Source organism: Lissotriton vulgaris, chromosome 2_1 (genome assembly GCF_964263255.1).
Source record: "Lissotriton vulgaris chromosome 2_1, aLisVul1.2, whole genome shotgun sequence".
NCBI lineage: Eukaryota > Metazoa > Chordata > Amphibia > Caudata > Salamandridae > Lissotriton > Lissotriton vulgaris.
Genome location: NC_141687.1, coordinates 1,818,693,771 through 1,818,706,055, shown reverse-complemented (window position 1 = coordinate 1,818,706,055; position 12,285 = coordinate 1,818,693,771). Strand labels below are relative to the sequence as shown.

The 12,285-nt window shown below is 48.0% G+C and overlaps 1 protein-coding gene across 1 annotated transcript in view; it reads right to left on the bottom strand.

Annotated features, from left to right (window-relative positions):
- CTSH (cathepsin H) overlaps positions 1-12,285 on the bottom strand; it is a 173,915-nt gene that overhangs the window by 24,608 nt on the left and 137,022 nt on the right. Inside the window, exons 8-10 of the mRNA XM_086957897.1 lie at positions 8,660-8,741; positions 8,508-8,576; positions 7,381-7,487 (exon numbers count right to left, since the gene is read on the bottom strand). Of these exons, the coding sequence (XP_086814023.1) occupies positions 7,381-7,487; positions 8,508-8,576; positions 8,660-8,741 (258 nt within the window). The remainder of the gene's footprint in view (positions 1-7,380; positions 7,488-8,507; positions 8,577-8,659; positions 8,742-12,285) is intronic.

Below are 12,285 nucleotides of genomic sequence, written 5' to 3'. Positions count from 1 at the left end.
AGCAGATGGTGTTAGGCCTAAGAAAAACTTGTTAGACGTAATCATGACTGCTCCATCGCCTTCTGACAAAGAACAACTACGTCCTTTTTTAGGTTTAGCGGAGTATTACTCCAAATTTGTGTCCAATTTTGCCTCAAAAGTCTTTTGTTTAAGATTATCAATGAAAAAAGGGGCTAAATTTTTGTGGAATGCTGAATGCCAATCAGTTTTTGAAAATATTAAGTTGGACATCATAAATGCTGTAGCACTTGAACCTTTTGATCCCAACAAAAAATCGGTCATTGTAGTGGATGCGAGTGAGTATGGACTGGGGGCTGTATTAATGCAAGGGAAAGACAAGTTTGAATGGGCAATAGCGTTTGCGTCTCGTACCTTAAAAGGTGCTGAACCATCGTATTCGATCATAGAGAAGGAGGCGCTACCTTGTTTTTGGGGTGTAAATTATTTCAGGAATTATGTTTGGGGTACAAATTCCGAGTTAAGAACTGACCATAAACCCCTTGTGGACATATTTACAACCAAAGGAGCAGGCAGGGCCAATCCCAGAATTGCCAAGTGGATTTACAAACTGCAGGAATATGATTTCCAGGTGAAGTATGTACCTGGAATTAAGAATGGTAATGCTGATTGTTTATCGTGTCTTCCAGTCAGTGAGGGTGACATTGTAATGGATCAGGATGAAGATTGGTCAGTAGCTACGGTGGATGAAGCTTGCAATGCTGCTATTGGTTTGGAAGAGTGGAAACAAGCTGTACAAGATGATTCTGTATTAAAACAAGTGATTTCACGGTTAGCTTCTGTATGCAATCGTCTTTAATGGAGTGATTGTGAATTATCTGAGTATAAAACGGTTTGGCCAGAACTTTCTTATGATCGTGTTGTTGGAGTAGTTAGGAGAGCAGACAAACTTATTGTACCTTCAGGCTTACGCAACAGCTTATTAGATCTTATTCATGAGGGGCATTCAGGCATGTCTGGTATGAAGAGAAGATGTAGGCGTGATTTCTGGGGGCCTGGGATGGATAAAGATGTTGAAAGGTGTGTTAGGAACTGCACAGCGTGTACTTGTAGTGACAAGTCTCATTCTTCACAGGAATCCAACATTAGTCCTGTTCCATTTCCAGACAAACCGTGGCAAAAATGAGCTATGGATATGTGTGGTCCATTTAGTGTTGGTAACATTGCTGGCAAATTTGCCATAGTTTTAATGGATTACCACAATAAATGGCCTGAGGTGGCATTTATCAGGGAGATCAAAGCTTCCAATATAATTTGTTTTTGTGAAGAATAGAGAGGGATTCCCTGAGACAATTACTACGGATAATGGTCCACAATTTGTAGCTGGTGAATTTCAGAGTTATTTACGGTCATGTGGTGTTAAACATGTTACTACTGCGGTATATTGTCCAAGGGAGAACGGTATGGTAGAAAGATTCAACCGAATATTGAAGGAATGTATCCAGTTGGCAGTGGTTGAAGGTGCAGACTGTAAAATTGCTGTCAAAGAAATGATTTGGAGTTATCGCAATACTCCACACTCTGCAACTTTGGTGTCTCCATTCAATCTTCTTAAGGGACGTTCTGCATGTAACAAAGTAACTCCAGCATGGATGTCCAAAACTTCTGCTAGACATATTTCTAAAGAGGCTCTTAGTGACAGAATGAATGCATATCAGGGGAAGTATGTCAACAGACACAACAACAAAATTAAGAAATGTGTGCAAAGGTTTTGTGTTGGTGATTGGGTGAGATCTTCACGTTTGGGTTTGTCAAAAGATGGTTCTTCCAAATGGTCCCAACCCAAAAAAGTTTTGGAAGTAAGAGGGAATTGTGTGTTGTTAGATGATTGACGTAAGTGGAACTTTAACAATATTACTTTCTGCAATGATTTGGAACGTAACATCTGGTTGAATAAGAATAGTGATGTATCTGTACAATCAAGTTCTGGAAAAGCTCAATCTAGTGAGGGTCAAGCCAAATCTGTCATCAATCATCCTAATATTTAACAACAAGGGGTGGTGATGGACAGAGTTTCTGAATTAAGCAGAATACTCTCACCCAGTCAAGCGATCAGGGCTAGATCCAACACCGTTTTTTAGCTCACTGCACCATCCCAGTTCAGAACCTGGCTATATGCAAATTAGTCTGTTCCTGTCCCAGTGCATGATGGGAACAGGGCAAACCAAACTACCAAGCCAATTCTTACACTGGGAAGGAAACAAGCTTCCGGGGACCGGTTTCTGGCATTTCAGCCGTCGTCGGCCCGGCTTGCTTGAATCCGGATGGTGCAATGAGCAAGGGACTCACATCTGAGTATACCCTTCCACGCTTAGGGTGGACAAAATATTTAACAACAAGGGGTGGTGATGGACAGAGTTTCTGAATTGAGCACAATGCTCTCACCCAGTCAAGAGATCAGGGCTAGATCCAACACCGTTTTTTAGCTCACTGCACCATCCCAGTTCAGAACCTGGCTGTATGCAAATTAGTCTGTTCCTGTCCCAGTGCATGATGGGAATAGGGCAAACCAAACTACCAAGCCAATTCTTACACTGGGAAGGAAACAAGCTTCCGGGGACCGGTTCTGGCATTTCAGCCATCGTCGGCCCGGCTTGCTTGAATCCTGATGGTGCAATGAGCAAGGGACTCACATCTGAGTATACCCTTCCACGCTTAGGGTGGACAAAATATTTAACAACAAGGGGTGGTGATGGACAGAGTTTCTGAATTAAGCAGAATACTCTCACCCAGTCAAGAGATCAGGGCAAGATCCAACACCGTTTTTTAGCTCACTGCACCATCCCAGTTCAGAACCTGGCTATATGCAAATTAGTCTGTTCCTGTCCCAGTGCATGATGGGAACAGGGCAAACCAAACTACCAAGCCAATTCTTACACTGGGAAGGAAACAAGCTTCCGGGGACCGGTTTCTGGCATTTCAGCCGTCGTCGGCCCGGCTTGCTTGAATCCGGATGGTGCAATGAGCAAGGGACTCACATCTGAGTATACCCTTCCACGCTTAGGGTGGACAAAATATTTAACAACAAGGGGTGGTGATGGACAGAGTTTCTGAATTGAGCAGAATGCTCTCACCCAGTCAAGAGATCAGGGCTAGATCCAACACCGTTTTTTAGCTCACTGCACCATCCCAGTTCAGAACCTGGCTGTATGCAAATTAGTCTGTTCCTGTCCCAGTGCATGATGGGAATAGGGCAAACCAAACTACCAAGCCAATTCTTACACTGGGAAGGAAACAAGCTTCCGGGGACCGGTTCTGGCATTTCAGCCATCGTCGGCCCGGCTTGCTTGAATCCTGATGGTGCAATGAGCAAGGGACTCACATCTGAGTATACCCTTCCACGCTTAGGGTGGACAAAATATTTAACAACAAGGGGTGGTGATGGACAGAGTTTCTGAATTAAGCAGAATACTCTCACCCAGTCAAGAGATCAGGGCAAGATCCAACACCGTTTTTTAGCTCACTGCACCATCCCAGTTCAGAACCTGGCTATATGCAAATTAGTCTGTTCCTGTCCCAGTGCATGATGGGAACAGGGCAAACCAAACTACCAAGCCAATTCTTACACTGGGAAGGAAACAAGCTTCCGGGGACCGGTTTCTGGCATTTCAGCCGTCGTCGGCCCGGCTTGCTTGAATCCTGATGGTGCAATGAGCAAGGGACTCACATCTGAGTATACCCTTCCACGCTTAGGGTGGACAAAATATTTAACAACAAGGGATGGTGATGGACAGAGTTTCTGAATTAAGCAGAATACTCTCACCCAGTCAAGAGATCAGGGCTAGATACAACACCGTTTTATAGCTCACTGCACCATCCCAGTTCAGAACCTGGCTATATGCAAATTAGTCTGTTCCTGTCCCAGTGCATGATGGGAACAGGGAAAACCAAACTACCAAGCCAATTCTTACACTGGGAAGGAAACAAGCTTCCGGGGACCGGTTTCTGGCATTTCAGCCGTCGTCGGCCCGGCTTGCTTGAATCCTGATGGTGCAATGAGCAAGGGACTCACATCTGAGTATACCCTTCCTCGCTTAGGGTGGACAAAATATTTAACAACAAGGGGTGGTGATGGACAGAGTTTCTGAATTAAGCAGAATACTCTCACCCAGTCAAGAGATCAGGGCAAGATCCAACACCGTTTTTTAGCTCACTGCACCATCCCAGTTCAGAACCTGGCTATATGCAAATTAGTCTGTTCCTGTCCCAGTGCATGATGGGAACAGGGCAAACCAAACTACCAAGCCAATTCTTACACTGGGAAGGAAACAAGCTTCCGGGGACCGGTTTCTGGCATTTCAGCCGTCGTCGGCCCGGCTTGCTTGAATCCTGATGGTGCAATGAGCAAGGGACTCACATCTGAGTATACCCTTCCATGCTTAGGGTGGACAAAATATTTAACAACAAGGGGTGGTGATGGACAGAGTTTCTGAATTAAGCAGAATACTCTCACCCAGTCAAGAGATCAGGGCTAGATCCAACACCGTTTTATAGCTCACTGCACCATTCCAGTTCAGAACCTGGCTATATGCAAATTAGTCTGTTCCTGTCCCAGTGCATGATGGGAACAGGGAAAACCAAACTACCAAGCCAATTCTTACACTGGGAAGGAAACAAGCTTCCGGGGACCGGTTTCTGGCATTTCAGCCGTCGTCGGCCCGGCTTGCTTGAATCCTGATGGTGCAATGAGCAAGGGACTCACATCTGAGTATACCCTTCCTCGCTTAGGGTGGACAAAATATTTAACAACAAGGGGTCAAGAGATCAGGGCTAGATCCAACACCGTTTTATGATGCACTGGGCCAGGGACAGACTAATTTGCATATAGCCAGGTTCTGAGCTGGGATGGTGCAGTGAGCTAAATAACGGTGATGGATCAAGCCCTGATCTTTTTGACTGGGTGTTCATCACCACCCCCTTTTCTGAATCGTTTTTGGCCACTATAGGTGTGGCAGGGTATACTCAGACATGAGTCCCTTGCTCACTGCACCATCAGGATTCAAGCAAGCTGGGCCGACGACGGTTGAAATGCCAGAAACCGGTCCCCGGAAGCTTGTCTCCTTTCTGGTGAAGAATTGGCTTGGTAGTTTGGTCTGCCCTGTTCCCATGATGCACTGGGCCAGGGACAGACTAATTTGCATATAGCCAGGTTCTGAGCTGGGATGGTGCAGTGAGCTAAATAACGGTGATGGATCAAGCCCTGATCTTTGGACTGGGTCAGAGTGGTCTGCTTAATTCAGACACTCTGTTCATCACCACCCCCTTTTCTGAATCGTTTTTGGCCACTATAGGTGTGGCAGGGTATACTCAGACATGAGTCCCTTGCTCACTGCACCATCAGGATTCAAGCAAGCCGGGCCGACGACGGCTGAAATGCCAGAAACCGGTCCCCGGAAGCTTGTCTCCTTTCTGGTGAAGAATTGGCTTGGTAGTTTGGTCTGCCCTGTTCCCATGATAACTGGGCCAGGGACAGACTAATTTGCATATAGCCAGGTTCTGAGTTGGGATGGTGCAGTGAGCTAAATAACGGTGATGGATCAAGCCCTGATCTTTGGACTGGGTAAGAGTGGTCTGCTTAATTCAGACACTCTGTTCATCACCACCCCCTTTTCTGAATCATCAATCATCCTAAGTCTCTAGTATCTGTTGAGAAAACTGTTCCAATTACAAGAAGATTGTCAGGGCGGATTGTGGAGAAACCTATTAAGCTTAATGACTATATTTTATATTCTTGAATGTATATGTATTTGGTTATCATTTTCTCTCATCATCATTCATCACTTTATTTTTTATTTTTTTTGTGTGTTTTTTTTAGATAAGGAGATGTGTTACATTCTTATGACCTGTTCTGCAATGTTCCTTTAAACTTCTTTGGAATGTTTATGTTTCTATCTTAAGTAGAATTTTAGATGAGTAGGAGTGGTTGGAGAGAACAGTTGTATGATGCATTATCTCGGGGGTTTTAATATGGAATAAACTACTTAAATACCTATCTTTTGAGTGACTCCACTTTGTAAAAGGTAGGGCTCATTCTCGACTCTTCCTTCTGCTCTTACGGTTACTAAAGTAGTAACTTTAAGAGCAGAAACAAATGACAACGGCAGTGTGACTTTAACAGCACTTCCATCCCTGACCAGATGTCACAGCAATATCCTCATGTCCCTCTCTTACTCTCCAGGAGCCTTATTACTTTACCTATGCATCCAAGGCCTCTGAATAGGGGCTCTCTAAGCTCTGCAAGCAGCGCCTCTGGCCTCTCCCTCCACGGCTGCGTTACTCTGAAAGGACGGTACAAAAGGGGGTGGTAATGGACGGAGCATCTGAACCAATCAAACACTCACACCCAGTCAAAAGATCTGGGTTTAATCCATCACCGTTCTTTAGCCCACTCTGCCCGCCCAGTTCAGACATGGCTATATGCAAATCAGTCTGACCCTGTGCCTCATGGGAACAGTCCAGCCCGAACTGCCAAGCCATGCCTTCCCCGGACTGGAAACAAGCTTCCGAGGACCGGTTTCTGGCATTCCAGCCATCTTCAGCCCGGCTTGCTTGAATCCAGTGGCAAAGTGAGCAAGGGACTCACGTCTGAGCATACCCTGCCACACTTATGGCGGTCAAAAGCGGTACAAAAGGGGGTGGTAATGGACGGAGCATATGAACCAATCAAACACTCACACCCAGTCAAAAGATCTGGGTTTAATCCATCACCGTTCTTTAGCCCACTCTGCCACCCCAGTTCAAACATGGCTATATGCAAATCAGTCTGCCCCTGTGTCTCATGGGAACAGTCCAGCCCGAACTGCCAAGCCATGCCTTCCCTGGACCGGAAACAAGCTTCTGAGGACCGGTTTCTGGCATTCCAGCCGTCTTCAGCCCGGCTTGCTTGAATCCAGTGGCAAAGTGAGCAAGGGACTCACGTCTGAGTATACCCTGCCACACTTATGGCGGCAAAAGCGGTACAAAAGGGGGTGGTAATGGACGGAGCATCTGAACCAATCAAGAACGGTGATGGATTAACCCCAGATCTTTTGACTGGGTGTGAGTGTTTGATTGATTCAGATGCTCCGCCCATCACCACCCCCTTTTGTACTTACTCTGAAAATACAGCACGAAGTTCTTCCTAGGCAGTGGTCGTTTGCATTAGAAGTGGTCCCATTTCAGGCCAGCAGATGTCACTGTAAGGCCATCACTCGGCTCTCCCACACCTAGAGTTTTGCACACAGCAGCACTGCCTGCCCAACAGCGGTAGCTACAAGCTGCACTGGCAGCCTCAGCCAGCAGAGGTCACTGTTCTTCTACTCCCTGCCAGGTGATGCCTTTAGGGAGTTTGCCTCCCTGCACGTCAGCAGCTTGGTTGCTCACCTCTTATAAATGCCTTCTTGATAGAGCATGAAGTCTGATGTCACTTCGAAGGCGATGCTCACGGGGTTAGAGTTGCCCACAGCCTGCACCATCCCGAGCTCATCGTTCTGCAGGGAACAAATCATCACCGTTATTTCCACACATATCTTTCTGTATCCTGATGCAGTCCACGATGGCCTACCACCCCGTCCCATGCCAGACCGCCCAGTGTCCATACATTTGCCACAGGATGCTGCACGCTGCTCTTTTCCACAGCGGGTACCAGCCTCATCCTTCCGAGCATATCATACAATGACTACCAGCACACGCCATTTAATACCCTTTTGTCTCAGGTTTAGCGTTGCTTCTTTGTGGCTGCCACAATGGGCCTTGTTTGCCAAGCCCTGTATGCCTGTCATTATACAAGTTCCTGTTATTCTCAGCATATTTGCCCTGGTGTACCATGTCTGCCACATTCTACCATACCCTGGTTTGACACATCTACCATGCCCTGCCATGTCTGCCACATCCTTCCACGCATACAGCGTTCTACCATGTCCTGCTTTGACCTACCTCGTCCGGCCACGCGTCAAGCATTCTGCGCCTGCATCTGACAGCATGCACCAATCATGATGCTAATTCCCTGCCAATGTGCCAGTCTGTAAACCCCTTAGTCCTCACCGCCCACCTTGGCTTCGTCATCTTTTGAGTCAGGTGTGATGTAGAGTTCGAGGCGGCTTCCTTCCCCCTGTACGCGTGGCTTCGGACCCAGGTCTCCACATCTACTGTGCATACTTGGTGATTCCATGACACAGCATTGCTGCCGCCCAGATTTGTTCTCCAACTATGTGTGCTTTGTACATTTCTGCCCACGCGTGGCAGCCCTTGCCCTTAAGGTCTGTAGGATACCATTTCATTGCCCCTGTTGTAGTGTGGGAGTTTTGTTTTACCACCCGACAGAGCCTACCACACGTCACACCTACCAAACTTCACAAATCACCCGGAGAGGGATCATTTACCTAGCTTGACTGAGTCCTATTTAGGAAGTAACCTGCATAAAAGTTGCAAAGAAAATCGTTCAGTACCAAAGTAAGTACCAGGAAACTGAGCACAAGCACTGTTCTCCGTGCCAGACTACCTGTACATACCATTGTGATGTTGACAACATCCTTCACCAGGGCAGACGCTTTCTCAGGCTGAAAATGGCACGTCCCATTCTAGAAAAGAAATGACAGCATCATCAGCTTGCCCCATAGTGGCCAAAGCACCAACGTTTTTATCACAAAATCTGTGCTCCCACCTCAGCAGTGTATGGGTATGCGTCCTCAGACATAATCCCTCTGTTATAGCGGATGTACTCAAAGGCTTGACTGGGGAGGCCTCTGAAAGACAGGATTTACCAAGAGCTTTAAATATATGTCACTTAAGGAGGCGTCTACAGAAACCACAGTAAGAGCATCACGTGTCAAGGCATAACACAAAACAGCGCGTCACGGCATAGCAGCAGTACCTGTAGCACTAAATAGTGCATTGGCGCATAACACAACTTTGTGCTGTACCCCCAAAAACCAAGCAGAACCAATCAAACATTGCATTTAATAAAACACAGAGCAACATGTGTTCTGACAAACTACAGGTAACATTTATGATGATGATAATGAAACAAATTTGTAAAGCGCGCAGATGCTCCTAGGAGTGTCCCAGCGCTAATCCAAGAGCAAGCCAGATTCCATAGTGAATAACCAAGTTTTTAATCCCATCCTAAAAGCAGGTTCTGAAGCTTCCTGTCTCAGATGCATCGGAAGAGAGTTCCATGCCGATTGTCGGGGCAAGATGGCCGCTGTAGCGCTGTAGGTGCAAGTCGCATCCAGACCCCTCTCTGACCCATGGAGGGAACAGGATCCTGATCGGCTGCTAAAGAAGCATGCAGTGGAGGTTAAGCTGGCTGATGCTGGAAGGGAATAGCGGTGTTCTTCACTACTTGAAAAAAAGCCTACTGCAATTGAAATCGCTCTTTGGGGAGCTCCAAAAGGCTATTGCGCCTAAGATGGCAAAGCGTGCGAAAGACAAACAAACAGCGGTCTCAAGCATCGGACCAGCTAAAGAGACAGGCCAGAAGGACCCGGGAAGGACTGGCACAATCCCGAAAACCAAGATGCCCCCACCCAACAAACGCTCTACACCCACGATCTCGACGGCCTCCAAGGCTCAGCAGCGCAAAATCGAGAAAACTGAAAGAGCTGCCGAGAAAGATAGAGGCAAGGTGTAGGAAGGTGGCTACCTGACTATGGTTACCCCAGATTTTTTGCCTTGTGTTTAGCTGGTTTTCGACTTAGTTGGCCTGGTTCCCTGCTAATCAGGGCCCCAGGCTATCTGCTCTCTCTGTAAAATGGATTCCATGTACCCTAGGTGCATAACTAGATTGGCTTGGGTCACCTTATCAGCCCCTGTACAGAGCACTATAGGTGCCCAGGGCATAGGTGCATCCAAGGCCTACCAGGGGCTGCAGCATATCTTTTGCCACCCCTGGCTGGCTATCTAAAATTGACACAACTGGCTGATCACTCAGCTGGGGCAAGGTGGTGTAATCACCCCTTGCTTAGATATAGTATGCCTATATCTAAACCTATCTGGACACATATAAACCTGTGAGCCACTCCTATGGCAGGCCTTAACAATCCTGAAGGCAGAGTGCGTGGTTTAATGTGAGATGGTGCTCTAGCATGAGCTGAGCCTGTCTGCAGCTGTCGGGACCAATTCCCTTAGCTGTTCCGGGATAATGCCAAACCATATACTATTAAGTGCATTATAATCCTCGCGGTTATATGTCAACTTTGGTTTGGCTTTATCAAAACATGTCGTGTAAGGTGTCATACGATTTGGAATACTACCCCCTCGCCAGTCCTGGCGACGGGGGTAGCATTCCACCCCTCTAGAGGGGACGACATGTTACTTTTGCTAAAACGCGGTTGATTTAAAATGAGCCTCAGATCCACAAAATGGATGCCCCTGCCACAGACACGGGTCTGGCCTCCTGCTGCTGACCGAAACCCGGCAGAGGAGGCCTGGACAAAGAGTTTCCTGTCACAGGGCGGTGTCAAACCACCCCAGACAGGAGATAGTGGATTGGAGTAGGGAGGTTTCAAAGAAACCAGACACTGCCTGGGGAGCACAAGGCTGCCCCTTGCAGGATCCGGCCAAACCGGTTCTGGGGCCTCCCAGCCCCTGTCCCAGCGCGGCCAGGATCAAAGGAGAGGGGTGTAACCACCCCCTTCCTGGGTCCCACCCATAGGAGGGGACCTAGCAGGATGTCCAACCCCCTAGATTCGAATAAGAGGGGGAGCAGTCCCAACGGACTTCAGATCATCCTGAAGAAACATAAGAAACGAAATCTGGACCCTTCGACTTTCTACACGACGTGAGAAGACTGAAGAATCTCCCTTGTGGTCAAGGAGTGACCACCCTGTGCAAACAGGCACCATCCAGCCCTCGACCCTTGCTTTGTTGCAGTTCCCGCCGGAACTCGAGCGACAGAGATCGACGAGATCAAGCTTGCCTGCCTTCTACCTGCCCGATCCACAGTCCCTGCAGAGCTGAGACCCGTGGAGGCGACCGGAAGCGTGGGGCACGCCATCTTGAAAAGGCCACGAGACGCTGACCGTGCAGCCCACGAGTGACCCTCGAAGCTGTACACCGGGGTTTGAGAAGCCCCAGCCCCGAGCTCCACTTGCACCAAAGCTCACCCCTCCACACTCGACGAGTGCTGCGTGGGGCCCTTCTGCTTGTGTGCGCTCGACGCGTTGGCCCGGTCACTTGCCAGCTGGCTTGTGGCCCCTGTGCCGACGAAACTTGAAATACGACTTGCTTTTCTGGTTGCTCCAGATCTGCACCAGCTCCTGTGAAAAGGAGCACCCACTCTGACCCTCCTGGTTCGAGTGATAAGCAATCTCCCGGTTCTGCGTGGATTGCTTTTGCCAAGTGCTGTTTGCTGCAATCTTGAAGCCGACGGTGCTGACGGCGAGAGCCTACGTGGGACAGATCGTGACCTGCTCCTGGACGTCGCAGATGCCCCAGAGCCCACGTGACAGCGGAGAGAAGCCTATCGACAACCGCCTGATTGCGCCCGACATTGCCTGGTTCCGTCCTGGTTCCACCCTGGTCACTGCTGAGTGACCCAGACTCTGTCCCCTCTGCTTTCAGGTACTTTTCTACTTCGATCCACCCTTGGATCGCACCGGACACTTCTGCTTCACAGCGCCTGCAGCTGCAACAGCTCCAAGCACCAAGAACCTGCGTGACAGAACCCGACGCCACTTCGACCCTGTGCACCCACGGCCTGTGGGTGAGGTAACTTTGCAACGCCGGTGTCCTTACACTGGTACACACCTCTAGGGTCTGTGTCTAAAGTTTTGTGTTCCTAGGTTCAGCGGAAGTATCATTTAATTCACTTTAACTAACTTTTACGCACCATTGACATTACATTGGTGCGCGCCGCACTTTCCGTGCTGCACCCGTATCCTGTGGGCTACTCCCGACTTCTTCATTGCTTGTCCTGACTGCTCCCAGCGAATCTCTAGGCCCTAGGCCTAACCATTGCTCGATAAGTGTTACTTATACCATTTTTTTAGTATATGGTCTGAGTGGCCCCCCGCCCTCAGCCATAATTGTGCCAACTTTATATGTTTTACTGTGCTTTTGATTTAACGCTTGTGCCCCTTTCCTCATAAAGAGTACTGGGGAGTAATTTAGAAATAAATACATATATTTTTATAATATATACTTGTGTGGTGTCCTTTCATTTGATTACAGGATTGTATGTGGTAAAACAAGCTCGCTTAACACGACCTCTTAAGTTAAGCCTTTAAGGCTGCTTAGTCCATGCTACCACTAGGATAGCTTGTCTACAAGGTTGACTTACAACCTGAC